The following is an 18,765-nucleotide window of genomic DNA, read 5'->3' as shown; positions in this document are numbered from 1 at the left end:
GTCCTTTTTGATTTTTAGCTGTTTTCACTCACACCAGCGTGTAAGATTCATCCGTATCTGAGGTGTGAAGCAGTAACTGATTTCTGGTTGCTGTATAGTATTCCACCTCGTGAATACGGCGCAGTTCACATCACTCTTGTCTGTTGATGGACATTTAGGTTGTTTCCGGTGTTTGCTGTGAATAGTGCTGGTATGATCGTGCCCTTTTGGTGCATGTAGGTACACACTTCTTTGGCCGTGTAGATAGTATCCAGGACTGCAATTGGTGGGTCACAGAGTATGTGTAGATCCCGCTTTTGTAGCTGTGAGCTTTCCAGTGGTCGCACCATTGTGCAGTCCGTTCCCTGTCTTCCCAGCACGTGATATTGTCAGTTGCTTTAAATTCTATTCATTCTGGTGAGTAAGTAGCAGTACCTAATTGAGCGTGCATCCCCTCCACCCCCACCCGCTCTGCATCTTAGTTCCCCAACCAGGGACTGAACCCGTGCCCCCTGCACTGGAAGCTCAGATTCTTAACCACTGGACTGCCAGGGAAGTCCCTGTGCCTGCATCTTAAACACTTTTTTTCCCTCATTTTTTTAAGTTTTATTGAGGAATGCTTTGCATCCTGTAAAATTCACCTAGTGAAAGTATACACTTCTGTTTTATGCAGAGTATAAACTTTAAAGTTAGGTGTCGTTTAAAAAGTCAGATGGTGTTAGAAGGATTATAAAGAGAACCAGCAATCCCTTGCCTCCTGTCTCCCCATTCCTGATGCCCCCTTTAAATTCTCCTGGCTGTTTTTCTTTTTTGGCCTTTTCATCCCTATTTTTCTGGAATTCCCTGCTTCTACTGCTAGTTATTTTTTAGATTTTGAGATTCTTTATCGACTTCTATAGAAGATGTGGATTTTGCATAGGCCGTCCAAGTCTCTATCCTGACTCTCCCATTTATTAGTGTGAGACCGTAGGCAAGTTTCTTTACCTCTCCTACCTTGATTTTCTCATCTGTAAAATGGGGATAACAATAGTATCTACTTCATGAGATTGTTATGAGGATTAAATCATTAATACACGTAAAGCATTTAGAACATTATCTAGAAAATAAGAAGCACTTAGTACACATTGCTTGTCGTTGTTGCCTCACGCCATCCCCCACCCCCATCCCTCCTTCCTCTCTCCTCCCAATATTTGTGAAATACAGTTTTGTTTTGTTTTTTGTTTTGGCCGTGCCACGCAGCCTGTGGGATCCTAGTTCCCCCACCAGGGATTGAACCTGGGCCCTCCTGGACCCTCGGCAGTGAAAGCACAGAGTCCCAGCCACTGGACCGCCAGGGAATTCCCGAAATACAATTTTGTTGAGATCAGTTTTATTATTATGGCTTTGGATCTGTAAATGTTTGTATTTGAGCCAAGTGATACAATAAAATTCATTTCTTTATTTCCTTGAGTTATTAATTGCCTCTTTTTTCCCCCCATTTGCAGGGATTTCTTAGAATCTCTGTCCTCTCATCTCTTGGTATAGTTTTCATTTGGTTAGATCTGTTGGATGAGCTGCGTCTTTCTCCTCTTGGAGATTTCCTTCCTGCAGTTTTTCTTCTTCCTTCTCTAGTCTGGTTTGCCTGGTGGCTGGGCCTGTTCAGACTCACTGTCCCTCTGTGCTGTGTTGCATCTCCTGTTTCCCGATTCTCATTCCTTCCTCTTTCCTGCTTTCCTTGTTTTGGTGGAGCATATCTTGCAGTAGCATTCTGTGAAAGGATACACAGAAGGCAATTTTTTTGAGGCCTAGTGTACCTGAAGATGCCTTTATTTTACCTTCAGGCTTGACAGGCACCTTGGAAATCATTGGAGGAACTGCAACATCACCTTCCAAATTCCAGTGCAGCTTCTGAGGGTGTGATGTTATCTTGATTCTTGATCTTTGCACGTGAACTTTTTGTCTTCCCTTTTACAAACGCCTAAAATCTTCTAGAACCACGTAATAGTTATAGAGCACTGGCTCTGAAAGTCTTACACATGCTCTTCCACTTGCCACATGGCCTTGGACATGTTACCTAACTCTGTAAGCTTCTGTTTTTTCTTTTGTAAAATGAGTAATAGTGCTTACCTTTTACATTTTAAATGCAGACTTTTTGAATTACTATTAATTTTATTGGTATTTTATGATTTGCGTCTCACCATTTTTGCTATTCTTTCTAGCGCCTCTGTTAGATAGTGGATCTCCTAGAATGATCATCTACTTTTCTTCTACTTTCTTTGCTATTTTCCATCTCTTTGTTTCTTCTGCTTTCTAGATGGTCTCAATTGTGTCTTCTAACTGTGCAGTTTGATTTTTTAATTAAGTTGTCATATTTTTAATACCTAGGAGCTCTGTCTTATAACCTGGATGCTCCTCTCTTTTTTTAAAATATTCGTTTATTTTTATTTTTGGCTGCGTTGGGTCTTTGTTGCTGCCCGTGGGCTTTGCGGGCTTTCTCTAGTTGTGGCGAGTGGGGCTACTCTTTGTTGCGGTGCGCGGGCTTCTCATTGCAGTGGCTTCTCTTGTTTCAGAGCACGGGCTCTAGGCGCGCGGGCTTCAGTAGTTGTGGCGCACGGGCTTCGTTGCACCGTAGCATGTGGGATCTTCCCGGACGAGGACCAGGGATTGAACCCGTGTTCCCTGCATTGGCAGGCGGATTATTAACCACTGTGCCACTAGGCAAGTCCTTTTATTTTTTCAGTCGCGCCCTGTTCTTGTTTCATGGATACATTAGTTCTCATCACTTGCAGGATATTAATTATATTTTTTTCTGGAGTTTTCTTCTCTCAGGCATGGTCTCTGTTCCTCTGGGTCTTTTCTGTTCATTTGTCTTTCATGTTGGAGACTCTGCAGGTGTCTGGCTGGTTCTCTGATGTCTCTTCATATTTAAGAAAGAGGCGCTAACAGGCTGATGAGACTGGGATCCAAGGGGGGGACTTGTTGACCATTGTGGAAGTTTCTGACAGTGTCTGTAGGTCTTCCTTTCTGTCTTCCTCAGTCTCCCAGGCTGGAGTCCTGTTAACAGCCTCCAGGGAGTTTAAACTTGGCCGCCCCTCTTCCAAGAGCTGAGTGTACCTTTTAAGGATGAGGATTTGTACTCAGATCCCATTTTCACTTTGGTCCCCACACCAGCCCTGAGAATCCAGCCTAAGACCCTCAAGGGTTCCATTCATGCGCAGAAATGTTTCCTTTTAAAACCGTGTTGCTGCCATTTTTGTGAGTGTGCTGGCACCTGGGGAAGGATTTTTTTCTTTTCTTTCTTTTTTGGGCATGTGGGATCTTAGTTCCCCAACCAGGGATCGAACCGGTGCCCCCTGCAGTGGATGCGTGGAGTCTAAACCACTGGACCGCCAGGGAAGTCCTCTGGGAAAGGATTTGTCCTACTAGATCTCAGTGCCCTGGGACCCGGCTGCCTCTCCTCCCCTGGCCCTGTGCCGGAGAGACCTGGTTCCTCTCTGTCTCCGCCTTCCCACTAGGACACTGCCCTGTTTTGGGCCCCTAGTTCCTAGAAGGCCCTCCCTCCATCCCTATCTCTACTTCCTCTAGGCCAGGACCTCCTTTAGGGGGAAGAGAAATCAATGGGGAAATCCTCTGTAATTGCTTTAGAATTGAGAAAGACTGGAGCCCTGGGGCGAGGCCGGGGTGGATTCATTTGCATATCATTGGCAAGGCTGAGGCCTTGACCGCTCTGGGCTGCCTTGGGATCCCCTTTATTTAGATTTGAGCACCTACTTTGTGGTCTGGGTGTCTGGTGGGAGCAAGGCAAAGTCCTAGCCTACAGGGGGCCCAGATTCTGGGCTGGAGGAGGGGCTGGAGTTAAACCCAGATCGCCCTTCTCTTGCTGTGACCTCTGCTGGGGAGGAGCTGGGAGGTCTGGGCGGCTGAAAGGTGCCTGCTGGGATCCAGCTGTCTTGGGGTGAGGGCTGGCTCCAGCGGGAGGGGAGGGAGGCTGGAGGTAGCACTTAGCCTGGAGGAGGGAGCTGGAGGAATAAAGCCCCTCGGGCCCGCCCTCGGGCCCAGCTGGACCCCTCCCCTTGTAGGTGGGCGGGGCAGGTCAATCTGGCCTGGTGGCTTCTGAGCCTCTGCTTAGCTCAGAGGAAGAACCTCTGCAGCTCAAGATTCTCAGCCACGTGTACCGCACGGATGGGAGCTTGGGGACGTTGGCAGTGGCCACAGGTCCTGTGGCCCAGTCACAGCACCAAGAATGTGCGAAGTAAGCCCCCCACCCTCTAGCTCTGTCCCTCAGCCTTGCTGGTCTGTCTTCTTGTGTCACCTTACTCGGGGAGAGGGGAGTGCCATGAAGCGGAGGACACAGGCACGGCCCCAGGCACAGTTTCTTTCCTTTCTTGTCTGCCCTTCATTTTACTTTATTTTTAAAGGTGAGAGCTTTATTTTATTATTATTATTTTTGTTGGCCACACCTTGCAGCTTGCGGGATCTCAGTTTCCCCACCAGGGACTGAACCTGGGTCACGGCAGTGAAAGCCCGGAATCCTAACCACTAGACCACCAGCGAACTCCCGATTTTACTTGAGAGGAAAGTAAGGCTCAGAGGTTGTGTCATCTCCCCAAGGTCACACAGCCAGGAAGTGTGGGATCTAGGGGCCAGACCTGAGCTCTCTGGTGAGAAAGCCAGGGGCTGGGGAGAGATGGGGTATGAATGAGAATTTTTCTTTCTCTTTTCCTTTCTGGGCTCATTTTTATTTATTTACTTGTTTTTGTTTTTGCAAATTTTGTCAATGTGAGAGTTCCATGAAAATTACTTATGCTTGTGTTCAGATTGGCCTCCCTCTGTGCTCAGTTTTTTAAAGGATATTTTTTTATTGGGGCTTAAAGGACACACAGATGTAAGCAGAGATCATAAACGTACAGTTTGTTATTTTTTCCACAAACGGAATCAACCAGGTTAAGAAGGAAACCCAGGTGCCCTGTTCTGTCACCCTGTCCCAAGGTGACCCCAACCTGGTTTAAATTACCTGCTTTGAATTGTCTGTTGGTGCCCCTTCACGTTTGTGGAAGCATATAGTGTGTTCTCTTGGGTGTGAGTTTGTGAGATTTATCCTGCCCTGGTCGCTGTAGTGCCTTCTCCTTGCTGAAGGGGTTGCCTCCTGTGAGAACGTAACAATTTGTTTATCCAGCTCTTGTTGGGCATTTGGGTTATTTTCCAGTTTTGGCGATTACTGGTGAGAAGATCTTTGAATTCCAATTTGCGATCTTTCTACGCAGACCTGTGAGGGCATTGCTGGGTCAGAAAGGTTTCTAGATTCTGCCAAACTCTTTGAGAATGGTTGTACTAACTTATGCTCCCTCTGGCCATGTATTAATATTGTCCATTTTTCCTTTTTGACACGTTAACCCTTCTGGTGGGTGTGCAGAAGTTTTCATTCGCATTTCCTCCATGGTTTATGAGGCTGAGTACCTTGTCATGGATTTACTGGACACTTGGACGTCCTTATTTGCCACTCTCCTGTTGCATCTTGCCTGTTTTTACATCGTGGTGTCTGCCTTTTGCTTGTTGATTCTCAGGCGTTCTTTATATATTTTGGATACAAGCTCTTCAGTGGGGCACAGATCTTTCTCCACGAGGTGGCTCACATTTCCATTCTCCTAATGGCGTCATGTGATGAATAGACATTCCTAATGTTCATGTACTTCAGTATATCAGTCTTATCTTTATGGTCAGTGCTTTTTTTTTTTTATGGTCAGTGCTTTCTAATGTGGTCTTTAAGAAAGCTTTGGCTGCCCTTGGGTCGCGAAGGAATTTTCCAGTGTTTTCTTCTAGAAGCTTTTGCCTTTCCAGTGTTTTCTTCTAGAATCTTTTGCCTTTTGCCTTTCTGCAGTGCACCTGGAAGGGATTTTTAGGTATGGTGTGAAGTAGGGGGGTCAAGATTCATGGCTTTTCCCGTATGGGTGTCCAAGTGGACCAGCAGTGTTTATTGAAAAGACCATCCTTTTTCTACCCTGTGCAGTGGTGGGCCTGTTTCCGAACCGTCCTATCGCCATAGGCCTTTCCGTGTACCCATGTGCCGGCATCACACCAGCTGCATTACTGGTGTTTGATAGCCTAAGTCTTCCCACGTTATTCTTCATCTTGAAGGTTGCCCTGGCTATTCTTGCTTTTCTGTGTTTCTATATAACTGTTTCTTTTAACTAGTACAATACATGTAAGTTTGCCACTGTAACCATTTTTACGTGTACGGTTCAGTGGCATAAAGTACATTGACATTATCAGTCAAGTCACCACCATTAACAGTCACCACCGTCATCTCCAGAACATTTCCATCCTCCGAACTGAAACTCTGTCCCCATGAAGCACTAACCTCCATCCCCCTCCCCCAGCCCCCACCCTCTACTTCCTGTCTCTATGACTCTGGCTCCTCCAGGGACCTCCTAGAAGTACCATCATAACAATATGTGACCTGTGTCTGGCTTACTTTGCTTAGCATCCTGTCTTCAGGGTTCATCCATGTTGGGTCAGGGGTCAGAATGTCCTTTCTTTTTAAGGCTGAATGATATTTCATAGCATAAAGATAGACCGCATTTTGTTTATCCAGTGGACCCTTGGGTTGCTGCCATCTCTTCGCTGTTGTGAATGGGAATAACGCTGCTATGAACATGGGTGTGCAAAAGTCTCGTCTATTTTTCACCCGACTTTCAATTCCTATGTAACTTTTAGAGACAGTTTGTCAATTTTCACAGCCCCTCCCCCTCCCCCAACCTTTGCTCCTACTGGGGTTTGGATTGGGATTGCATTAAACCTCTCCATCATTTGGCTGCAGCGAGCATCCTAAGAAGTACATCTTTGCCCACAAAGGTGATTTCCTTGAGGGGGACCCGCAGAAGTGGGTCTGGGCTTTGCCAGCCTGCTGACTTGCTTTCCAAAAGCTGGGATGGGTTGGCTGTGTCCTCACCCTCCCTCTGCTGCTCCACAGACCCCCCCCCCCAATCAAACTAAAAGTATGCTGATTTGATAGATGAAAATGACGTCATCCTGTCTCGGTACTTGTTTGCGATACTAACTTTTTCCTGAATTCGGTCATCATTTACTGTTCTTCGTTTGTGAATTGCCTGGGATTCTGATTGAACGGTAAGGCCCTTTCTTTAGGAGACAGAGCATTAACCCCTGCTCTGACTTAGATGTTACAGAAATCTTGGGATGGATGGGAATCTGAAGGTCATTTTATCCGGAGGGTCCTCGGACTATTTTCAGTGGCTGTCATAGAAACGGCCAAGTCACATGTCTGTGCTCTGGGCTAGAATGGGCTCTTTTCTTGGGTGATAACCCTGATCTGCTCATGCTGATGAGATGCTCTGATAGCCTTTGGTGGCTTCTTAAGGAATGCAGTTCCTTTGCGAGGCCAAAACGTTTTCAAATAGGAAGGGAAAACACATTTGTCTCTTGTTTGGTTGTGGAGGGGTCTTCGGGAGTGAAGAGATGAAAACAGGGTCTCGAGTCCAGGTGCTGTGGCTGAGTGAAAAAGTGTAGTTCTGGAGTCAGAGCCTCAGTTTCCTCATCCGTAAAATGGACAAGAATCTCTCCCTCCCAGAGTTGATGGTGGGGGTGGGTAGTTTGTGGGGAGGGTGGCATGGGGTGGTTGGATTAGAGACAGCATGAAGTGAAGCCTTGAAGCCCTACGCTGGCTGTGAAGTAGGGCCCAGGAAAGGCTCCTCTTCGTCCTTCATCCAGTTCTAACTGATCGTGACGTTGCCCATCCCTCCCATCCATAAATATTAATCGAGCACCTACTGTGTACAGTGTAGGTACACAGGGGGGCACTGGGGATGGTGTAAACATACACTGTAAGGCAGGGGTCTGCAAACTGCCTCCGAATCTGGCCCATCTCCTGTTTTTTGTAAATAGTTTCACTGGGACAAAGCGCAGTAGTTTTAAGTATTGTCAGGCAGGCAGAATAGGCCTGCGAGGCCTAAAGTATTTATTACCTGGCCCTTTCAAGAAGAATCTTGCCTACTCCTGTTCCAGTGGGTGGAGAGGGACAATAAGCAAGGAACTACAATAAAGGAGGAGCTAATGTGTATATGGTCTGATAAGTGGTGATAAGCACAGTGGAAAAAAGTCAGGAAAGGGGTGGGGGTGGGGCAGGTTGCAGTTTATGGGGCCCTGGTGACGGAAGGCCACATTCGTTCCCTGTCACCTGGGCTGCAAGAGAAGGGAGTGAGGTATATACAGACGGGAGTATACAGATAACTTGCAGTATCTGGAGGGAGGAATGGATTCCAGGCTGAGGTGCAAAGGCCCTGGGGTGCAGCCCGTGGGGCTGTGCTGTCCCATATCCCCGCCTGCCCAAGCCTGTGATAAAGTCCTGTGAGTCCTTCATTGTTTACCAGACCTTTGTACCCACCATGATCTCATCCAAGTCCCCCTCCCCTCTCCCACCAGCGAGGACTTCAGGTATCTATTATATAGGCAGTTTCTAGAAGGAGCCCAGTGACTCCATCCATTACAGAGGCAAGGTTCCACTGACCGGCTAAGGCGGCCTCACCGTTGCCCTCTCTAGGGACCAGCAGGTGAGCGTTGTGCAGCCCCCTGTGGGGTTCATCCGGAAGGGCCTCATTCCCCAGCCCCCAGCACCTGGGAGCCCTGCCTGAGCAGTCACGGGGAGGAAGGAGGGAAGCAAACACCTTTTTGGGATTCGAGTTCTGCCTCCTGGTGACCTTGGCCAGCCTGGGAGTCGGCAGAGCCCTGAAGCCCTTCCTGTGTTCTCAGTGTGGATGAAGGAGGTGGCGATGGCTGAGAACAGGCTGGCCTGCACCCCCAAACTCATGGCTGTCTGCTGTGTTCCTGAGATGCAGTGCATGGGGTGGGAGGGCCTGGGATGTTGGCGGGTCCCAGCTTGGGAGGGCCTGTTAGCTCAGTCCTGGAGGGGCACAGGCGGGGTGGGGGGGTGCCAAGGCTGGGTGGAGTGGGGGCCCATGCCCAGCTCCCTGCTGCTTCCATTCCCAGAGGGACCTGGCCCTCTCCCCCGGGCAGTGGCAGGGGCACGGGCACGTTGCCCCATAGCCAGGCCCCGGGACCTCCTTTCTTGCCCCGGGGGCATCCTTCCTCGCTCACTGGGACCGGAGAAGGGGAAAACCATTTTCCAAGCACCTTCGAGGGCCAGGCCCTGTGTGAGGGTCCGAGGGACAGTGGCCGGTCTGGAGCCAAGGGCCTGGCGTGCTGGGATTCCCGAGCTGAGGCCTTGCTGTGCAGCGTGCGTGTAGCACCAGCTGAGCGACTTGGTTGCCCCGGCCCGGTGATGCCAGACAGTCTCTCTGAGCCTCAGTTTCTTAGTCTGTAGAATGGGGGTAACAAGATTCCTTCACTCCCAGGGCTGTGGGAGGGTGAGCCAGGACGGGAAGGTGCCAGCCCGGAAACCTCTGGGCCCTGGGGCGCCCTGGGCAGCGAGGTCAGGGAGAGATGCAGTGTTGGATTCAGAGGCAGAGAGAGGAGCTTGCGTGTTTTTTTTGTGTGTGTGTGTTTTTTAAATTGAGGTGAAATTCACACAACGCGCAACGAATTATCTGAAAGCATGCCTTTCCGTGGTAGGTAGTGCATTCATCATGGGCAACCACCAGCTCTCTCTAGTGTCAGAATTAAAAGTTTTATTTTAAGGAAGGACAGATGGAATTTGGGTAGAGGTGATAGTCCCACTTGGACCCTGACCTGGAGCAGCTGCTGGGCTTCTTCAACCCCCAGGTCACGTAGCTATAAAGAAGGAGGCCCTTCATGAAGGCGTTTCAGGAACGTGAGTTCATTTAATCTGTGTCCACCTGGAGGGGAGAGATTGCTGTTCTCCTACTCTTCAGCCTGGGGCAGTGCAGTAACTCAGACTCAGGGAGCCGTGGGCGTTGGGGCCAGGGTTTGATTTCCACTGTCCCCTGGGGACCCCCGCCTCTGTCGCACCTCTGTCCATGGTGGGGGCCTGGCCTGTCAGAGGTCCCGTCCCTGCCCTGCTCCGGTTTCCAGCAGGGAGGAGCCTTCCATCCAGACTGTGGCTAAATTAAGTCTAAATTAATTAAAATTTAATAAGATTGAAGATGCGGCTCCTCAGTCTCACCAGCCCCACGTTTCAAGTGCCCAGTGGCTCCTGGAGTGTCCAGCGAATATCTGGAACAGGTGTCTTTGATTCACCAGGTTTTGGTCTGTCCAGGATGGCGGGCAGGCCGGTGGGAACGTTTTCCCACGGGGGATCCTGGTGGCCCTCGAGTGGCTACCCTGTAGGAGGGGTGTGGGCTGCACGGCTGGGCTCCGGGTCAGCCCTGGCTCTGCCCCTGGGCCAGGGCTGTGTGGCTTTGGGATTGTCCTCTGTGCCCCATGAAAGGCCTGTGGGAAGATTCCGTGAGCGTCTCCGTGTGAAGCCCGGTGTCTGTTGAAGTTGGGTTAGGTCCCCCTTTCTAATTATGAACAGTGGTACTTTATTACGGGTTCACTGTGTGCTCTAGGCTTGGACAGTCGTGGAGTGAGATACTCGCGTGGGTGGGCAGGTGGCATGGAGGCCTCTGGTCACCAGGGGGCGGCCTGGGACCAGGGAAGGAGGGCCAGGCCTTGACCTCAGTCTGTGATGAGAGGGATGGAGACCTCTCCCACCCCAGGCTGTGCTGGAGGACTTCCAGGCAAGTCTAGGGAAAGGCGGTGGGCTCTGGCTGGACTGTCACTGCCCCCCAGAGCCCGGAGGCCTCCACCCTTCTCTGTGAACCCAGGAGGCCACCGCTGTGTCCCCAGGGGTGGGTGTGAGTGGAGGATGTGTCCCTAGACACTGAGGAGAGCTCCAGGTACTCCAGGGTGGGGGGGATGCGGGGGTGTGGAGCTCAGAAGCAGTCCGGAGATGCCGGTGGGGCGGGGGCGGGGGGTCAGCTGCTTGTCTTCCACCCTAGGGGGACCAGGCAGGACGGCGGGAGTGGCACATGCGTCCTCAGGTGTCGGGAGCTGTGCTTGCCTTCTCTCCTCATCCTGACATGTGTCCATCTGCTTTTGCCCTGAGAGGATTAGACACAGTGCAGTCACTTAGGCCAAGAGCTGATGCCTGCTGTGTGCCAGGCCCTGGGCACGTCGGGGGAGGCCGACACAGGTCTACATTTCCACGTCGTCCTGGGTGGAGGGATTCTCTGAGGCCCAGGGAAGGCCCCGAGGTGGGAATGAGCGGAGGGGCCGGGGGAGGGAGTCCCAGCAACAGGGGGTTTATCTCATGCGTCTGAGCCCGGCCCCTCCGCTGCCTCAGGAGCGTCATCGGGGGAGCGGGTGGGGACAGTGAAGTGAGGGGGCTGGCACGCCCGGTTAACGGAGCTGCACACCGCTGCTCTGGGAGGGCCCGGGCCTGCCCGCCGGGCCCGGGGGAGGGAGTTCGGGCACCGTTGAGCCCCGTGGCAGGCGGGAGCTGTTGGCAGCATCCGGACCTGGGGTGCCGCTGGGCGGGTTTCACAAGCCCGGGCAGGGGCAGGCCCAGGGCAGGAAGAGCCCGCGGCTGATGTAAGCCCTTGCGCAAACCCCTGGCTGCCGCTTCCGGAGCCGGCCACCCGCCGCCCGCAGAGGAGGAAGCCTGGGGCCTGGCGGCCCGGAGGCCCCGCTGCCCGGGCTGGGGCTGCATGGGCCGACTGACCGGCCGCCATGGCCCTGGGTCCCGAGGGCTTGGCGCTGGAGTCCGGTGAGGGGGCTGGTGGGGATGGGATGGGATGGGGGGCCCGGACGTGGGGTGGTGGTGATGCCACGTGGTGCCAGGTGTCCTCCCATCGCTCCGCCTGATGCCGGCCCCACTCTGGGCGACAGGGAGGAGGCCCTGCCCTTGTGTGCGCCCTGAAGGGCCTGGGGGGACGTTTGGGCCTCCTGTGCCCCCGGGGAGGTGGTGAGGGCGGGTCTGTAGGCCCTGCGTGGAGGGGGGACTCAGAGGGTGTGGGTGGGCGTCTGCGAGCCCCCTGAGGGCCGGGCTGGGGCCCTCTGGGCACCCGAGTTACACGTTGTCTGTGACCCCCTGCGGCCTGTCACTCTGGGCCGCTGCAAACGGCACCTGCGTCACAGGGGCTTAGAGAGGTTACCTGAGGGGCACCCGGGGAGCTCTTACCTCGGTGGCCCGAGCTGGTGCCTTCCAGTGAACGGGCGCTGCTGCCGTTTATTGTGATTGTTATTGTTAAATGCGAGCTTCTTCCTTCACTGCGATTCTCAAGGGAGGCGTTATTATTATCCCCATTTTGCTGACAAGCAAACAAGAGGCCAGGGAAGGGGAGCCCCCCCCCCGCCCAGGTCTCCTAGGCCTCCCCCGGCCTGTGAGCTGGGGGCCTGCCAGCGTCTTGCCCTGAAGGACGGGCACGTGGAGCTTAGGGGCAGCACCCCTGGATGGCAGGAGGGAGGACACACCCCTGCGGTGGGGGCCTGGCCACATGGGGCGTGGCTGGGGCGGGTGCGGCTTCTACCCAGGCCTTAGCCGGTTGTCCTTCCTGGCATCAGTGGGCCCCCACGCCCCCATGTGAGGGACCCCAGTAGGAGGAGCTCTGCTCTCTGAAGGGACAGGCCTCCCTTGTCCACTGCTCTCATTCATTCCCTGATTCACTTGCTAATTCCTTGGAGTTCTGGGACAGGCTGCTGGGCTGCATCCAGAGCCCCTGGTCACAGCTGTGGGATCAGGCACTTCCCGTCTCTGAGCCTCAGCTTCCTCATCCGTTAAATGGGCACATGGTTCCTCCCGCAAAGGGTTGGCTGAGGGGTTGGTCCGGGCCTGTCCAGGGCTGCCTTGGGGTCCTTGGAGGCCATTCTCCAGCTCTCAGAACCTGAGCCCCCTTCTACCTCGTCACTCTGTGGCCTCCGGAGGCCCCTGCCCCGCACCGAGCCTCAGCTTTCGGGTGCAGGTGGGAAGAACCATACCCCGTCTGGTCTGGGGATGGTAACGCCCTTCTGCCAGTGTTGGGTGCCCTGGAGGCATCTGGGCTCTTACTGGGCGGTTTTCTCAAGCCCTGAGTCTGGCTGAGTTGACTCAGGGTGGTCCTGAGTCCAAGGGGCTGGGGTGGGGCTGGGCGGAGGAGGTTTGATTGGTCTCCCTGCCAGTGTCAGCCTCGAGAAGCAGGGAGAGGCGGGGATCTCTGGGCGGCGGGCTGGGCGGCGGTGGCCTGGTGGCTGCCTGACAGCCCCCCTTCTTTCTGCAGGCGAGGCCTTCTTGGGCAGCTTTGTGGCCAGCGGGATGGGGCCCTCGGCCTCATCCCATGGGAGCCCGGTGCCCCTGCCCTCTGACCTCTCCTTCCGCTCCCCCACCCCCAGCAACCTGCCCATGGTGCAGCTGTGGGCCGCCCATGCCCACGAAGGTAAGGAGCGAGCCAGGCGGGCGGGCCGAGGGCGCTGGGCCGCTGTCCCCAGCACTTCTCAAGTCTGCCGCCTCCCCTCTGTCTCCACGGCCACTCCTCCATGCGGTGGCCTGCGGGGCCCAGCTCTGGTCATCCAGCCTCCCTGCTGTTCTTCAGATGCTCAGCGCTCCCTCTTGGCGCTGTCCCAGGGCCTTTACACGTGCTGTTCCCTCCACTTGCAGCCCTGCACCGCAGCTCACTGGCTATCTCCTGTTCCTCCTCCAGGGCTTGGCTCAAACACGCCCCCCACCCCACCCCGCTTCCACCTCCCACTTGTGATGACACATTCTTCTGTGTCCTTTTTCATGAGATACCTGTTTCCCCACCACTGAGCTCTGAGGGCAGGGTCTGGTTTGTTCTGCTGTCCGCTGTCTCCTCAATGCAGTCAGCTCGTCAGTGATTGTCATTGTGGGAGCAGTGGGACCAGGTGCCATTGGGCTCTCTTGTTGCTGTTCTGCGGTGACGCCCCTAACTGTGGGGAGGTCTGCCGGCTTGGCTTCCTGCCAGCCCAGAGCAAACCCTGGGCCTCCGTGGAGCCTCAGTTTCCCCTCTGTCAGTGAAGGAATGGGCCTGGGGGACTCTGAGTTCATCCTCCACCTTGGGCTCCGGTGGAGTTTAGATGCTGGGTGCTCGCTCGCTCCTGCTGCCTCCTGGGTGCCCTGGGGTGCTCCCGGGTCGGGCGCCTGTTGCGGGTTCAGGCTCTCCTGGGCCTTTCGCCGCCCACTGTCTCCCTACTTCCTTCTCTGTGCCAGTTGTCACCGAGTGCTTCCGTCCTTGTCCTGACTTGTGTGTGCCCCGCACGGAGGGGCGATCCTGCCTCTAGGTCTGGGATGGCGGGCAGTCCTTCCGGGCTGGGGTCCCATCTGAGCCTCCCATTTCCACCAGCCCAGAGCGGGGGTGCTCGAGGGGCCTGAAGGGCAGAGGCTGCCTCTGGTGCCCGTGTGGCATCAACCTGACTCCCTTTTCTCCTTTGCCGGCAGATACCGGTAATGATAGTAATGATAGCAAACGATGCAGTGTCCTTCCTATGCGCAAAGAACTGCATACTTGAGCTCACTTTACCCTCAGAACAGGCCATGAGGAGGGACCATTATGCCCATCTTACAGATGGGAAGGCAGTGGGAACCAGTGCCTACCTGGGAGTGTTGTTTCAGTGATGAAGCGAGATAACGTCTATCAGGTGTTCCTTATCGTCTTGTGATTGTTGTTAATGTAATTGTCCTGTGGGGCTGTGGGTGAAGATGTGCGCCCAGTGTGGCCAGGGACGGGTCCTGCATCTCTGGCCTCAGAGGGAGTGACTGGGGGGCATGGGGGACCCAAGTCCCTCAGGGATGGATCACCAGTGGGTCTGAGGTCCTGTAGGACCCACCGCCCAGGAGGAGAGGCAGGATCCTCCTCCATTGCCCCGGCACCTGCTCACCTGTCTGGCCTTCCTGGCCCTGGTGAATGGCTCTTGGGCCTCCATTCCTTGTGTACTCTTTCAGGCCTCTTGTTTCTTTCTCTGTGGCCTCCGTTTCCTGTCTTCTGCACCCTGTAAGGCCCTGGTTCTGGGGCATCACTGGTGGGGTGGAGGGGGTTGTGGGAGGTTAGGAGGACCCCTGGCAGGAGGAATTCTTTCCTAGAAGCACCTGCCTGGGAGACCCAGCAGCTGGAGATGCTGGGTAGGCTGAAGTTCAGAGAAGGCAAGAGACCTGCTTGGCGTCACACAGCAGAGAAGTTAAGCCAGTAAACCACTCAACTGGGTCCATGTTGGGCTGAGGTTAAGAGTTCTGGTGACCTCAGTTCAGAGCTAGGCTCCTCTGCTGGGGGACCTCGGGCAAGTGGGCCTCTCTGAGCCTCAGTTTTCTCATCTGTAAAACGGGGATATTAAGAGTATTTGCCTCACAGGTTATTTTCCTTTGAAATTTAAATAACAAAGGCAAAGCAGTTGAAAGGGTTTGGTCTGTGATTAGAACTGCCATCTATCTTCATCATCCTCATTGCCCTGCACTGGGTCCAATTTGATTCTCTTCCTGGGGGATTGGAGAGCCCTAGCCCCTGGGGGCTGCCGGGGACTGGAGTGCCAGGATTGGGAGGGGGCAATCCTTGCTGTGGGAGCTGGTGGTAGACCTCAGGGCTCCCAGCACCAGGGGGCTGACAGCCAAGACACGTTATTTCCAAGAAGCAGAGAGGGTGGAAGTAAGCTCCCGGTGGGAGGCATGAGGTGTCCCAGCTGGCTTCTTTTCTCTCTTGCAGGCTTCTCCCACCTGCCCAGCGGGCTGTACCCATCCTACCTCCACCTGAACCACCTGGAGCCCCCCAGCAGCGGGAGCCCCCTCCTCAGCCAGCTGGGCCAGCCCAGCATTTTCGATACCCAGAAAGGTCAGAGGGCAGGAGTGGGGAGACTGGGGGGAGCTGCGGAATGAGGTTGGGAGGGACCACTACCCAGTACTCCAGGCAGCATCTCAGCTGTGTTTCCCGAGACCCCAGCCCCCAAGGGCCCCCACAGGCTTTCTGGGCCCACCCATAGCCTCCTGGAACCTTCTAGTTGTCCGGCCCTCATCTAATCCTGTTGGGCCCTCTGGGCAGCTCTTAATTCTGGCCTCTCCCCCTTAAACAGATGAGAAAACTGAGGCTCAGAAAGGTTAGTAGGTGGCCAGGGCGGGGTTTCAGCTTGGTTTTATCCATTTCCAGAGCCTGCCCTCTCCTGGGGCTGCGCTGTGCATGGCCCTCCTCCTTGCCCTGGGGTCTAGGGCACCCTTTGGGGCCTCCCTTCCCTCTCCCCCGGCAGAGGGGGCACTCGCTCACGGGCTGCGCTCTTTCTTTTCTGCAGACGGCTTCTACCTGCCCGCCCCTGGAGCTCCGGGTGCCCTGCACTCCCATGCGCCCTCCTCCAGGACCCCAGGCGGCCACTCGTCGGGCGCCTCGACCAAAGGCTCTTCTCGGGAAGGTCCAGCCAAGGACCGGATGGGCCGCGGCGGGGAGCCGCCCCCACTGTTCGGCAAGAAGGACCCGCGGGCCCGCGAAGAGGCAGCGGGGCCCCGCGGCGTGGTGGACCTGACCCAAGAGGCGCGGGCGGAGGGCCGCCAGGACCGCGGGCCCCCGCGCCTCCCGGAGCGCCTGTCGCCCTTCCTGGCCGAGCCCGGGCCCCCGCGGGCACCGGGCACGGCCACCACCGAGTCCAAGGGCAAGAACCCGCCGCCGCTGCCACCACCGGCGCTGAGCCTCTGCAATGGCGCGGGGGACGCGGGTCTCCCCGCACTGGTGGCCGAGGCGGCCCGCGGCTCTAAGGAGACTGCGCGCCAGGACGAGAGCGCACGGCTGCGGCGCGCAGAGGCCCTGCTGCCGGGGCCTTGCCCCTGCCCCTCGCCGCTCCCGCCGCCGCCCGTAAGCAAGGGCCCGCCTGCGCCCCCCGCCGCCTCCGGGGCCTTCGCCGCACCGCAGCCCGCCCCCGCCGGCGTCTACACCATCTTCCCCGTGGCGGCCGCGCGTGAGGCGGGCCGTGAGCACCGTGTGGTGGCGCCCACCTTCGTGCCTTCCGTGGAGGCCTTTGACGAGCGCCCAGGGCCCATCCAGATCGCGTCGCAGGCGCGTGACGCCCGGACCCGGGAGCGCGAGGCGGGCAGGCCCGGCGTCCTGCAGGCCCCGCCCGGCTCTCCAAGGCCGCCCCCGGACCGACCCGAGAGCCTCCGCGAGAAGAGCTCCGTGATCCGCTCGCTCAAGCGGCCGCCGCCCGCCGAGGCCCCACCGGCGCGGGCCGCGCGCTCCTCCCCGGACCCCCGGGCCTACCTCCCCGCCAAGGAGCTGCTCAAGCCCGAGGCCGAGCCCCGGCCGTGCGAGCGCGCCCCGCGCGGCCCCGCTGTCGCCTCCGCCTCCCAGCAGGCAGCCAAGCTTTTCGGCCTAGAGCCAGGGCGGCCGCCCCCGCCCGCCGGCCCTGAGCACAAATGGAAACCCTTCGAGCTGGGCAACTTCGCCACGACGCAGATGGCCGTGCTGGCCGCGCAGCACCACCACGCCAGCCGTGCCGAGGAGGAGGCTGCCGCTGCCGCCGCCTCCAAGAAGGCCTACCTGGACCCCGGGGGCGCGTTGCCCCGCGCCGGGGCCACCTGCGCCAGGCCGGGCGCCGACCTGCACGCCGCGGCCCACGGGCCGGGAGAGGCCTCGGCCATGCAGAGCCTCATCAAATACAGCGGCAGCTTTGCCCGCGAGGCCGTGGCCGTGCGTCCCGGCGGCTGTGGGAAGAAGAGCCCCTTCGGAGGCCTGGGCACCATGAAGCCCGAGCCCGCTCCCACCGCTGCCCCACGCGCCCAGGCCCGCCTCCCGCACCCCGCGGGCCCTGCAGCGGCTGGGGGCCGGCAGCTGAAGCGGGACCCGGAGAGGCCCGAGAGCGCCAAGGCCTTCGGACGCGAGGGCTCCGGTGCCCAGGGTGAGGCAGAGGTGCGACACCCACCCGTGGGCATTGCGGTGGCCGTGGCCCGGCAGAAGGACAGTGGCAGTGGCCGGCTGGTGCCTGGGCTGGCGGACCAGGAGCGTTCCCTGTCTCTCAGCAACGTCAAAGGTGGGTCCCGGGTCCCACCCCCACCCCTCACCTTTTCTTCCCCCTTCACCTCCCCACCTTTGCTCACTGCTTCTACCCGCCTTCTGCACCCCTCTCCCCCACCTTCCTGGTACTGTTTGTCCTTTATCCCCCTTGTGGGCTCTGGCTGCTGTTTAAAACTTATTGCTTTTTCTGTCACACACATAGAAAAATGTGTAAAATGCAGGAGAGGAGAAAGAAGAAAAGGGACCGTTAGATTTTTTCCACCACCCTGAACACTTGGAGCTCTTTCCGCAGATTCATTTTCCCGTTTGATCCGCAGAGCCTCCAGTGCACTGTGATCTCGGGCCTTGTGTTTTTCCCTTGTGGGTGGGCTCTTGCTTTTGCCAACTTTTTATAAGTATCATTTTTAATGGTCTTTGGTGTTTTGTCCAGAGCGTGCACCGTAGCTCAGTTAGCCGTTCCCTCGTGGCATTTTAGTTTTCCCTTCTTTGATGTTTTTGTGTTTAGGAAGTTACTTTGAATACTTTCATGCCTTGCGGCCTCACTGATACTTTGAGTCATTTTCTAAGAATAGATTCCTACGAATAAATTAGCTTTAAGCTTTCAATTCCAGGTCCTTGAGGGAGGTAACCGTGCCTTACTTAACCTAGTTCAGCGTTCCCAGTACCTGGCGCATAGTAGGTGTTTGGTAAGTGAGTGAATGAGTGACTGAGTGTGACGGATGGCAACTAGGGCCTCGGCATTCCTGTGGTCTCGACATTGAATGCCTTTGTGACTTCTTAGGTAGGTAGAGAGTTTATATGCTTGTTTGCAGTCTGTTTTGTTTTAGACTCCTCAGAATCGTGTTTTAACGTTACTAAAGAAAACCCAAACAATCGTCGTTAAGTTCAGTAGGGAGGAATGGTGTGTTTTAACTATTAGTATAAG

The 18,765-nt window shown here is 55.8% G+C and overlaps 1 protein-coding gene across 14 annotated transcripts in view; it reads left to right on the top strand.

Moving 5' to 3' along the window:
• The window catches only part of TNRC18 (trinucleotide repeat containing 18), a 107,042-nt gene that overhangs the window by 15,071 nt on the left and 73,206 nt on the right, over positions 1–18,765 (top strand). For 10 of the 14 annotated variants that reach the window (XR_012325952.1, XR_012325951.1, XM_033839961.2 and 7 more), the window contains 3 exons: positions 13,125–13,280; positions 15,555–15,680; positions 16,132–17,856. Coding sequence is in view for 12 of the 14 variants with exons in the window: in XM_033839961.2 (XP_033695852.1) it covers positions 13,125–13,280; positions 15,555–15,680; positions 16,132–17,856 (2,007 nt within the window). In the remaining 2 variants the exon portion in view is untranslated. Of the gene's footprint in view, positions 1–11,395; positions 11,636–13,124; positions 13,281–15,554; positions 15,681–16,131; positions 17,857–18,765 lie in introns of those variants that run through there. The other 4 variants (XM_033839965.2, XM_033839966.2, XM_033839962.2 and 1 more) reach the window with 4 other exon arrangements.

Source organism: Tursiops truncatus, chromosome 15, assembly GCF_011762595.2.
Source record: "Tursiops truncatus isolate mTurTru1 chromosome 15, mTurTru1.mat.Y, whole genome shotgun sequence".
NCBI lineage: Eukaryota > Metazoa > Chordata > Mammalia > Artiodactyla > Delphinidae > Tursiops > Tursiops truncatus.
This window is presented reverse-complemented; position numbering and strand designations above follow the sequence as displayed.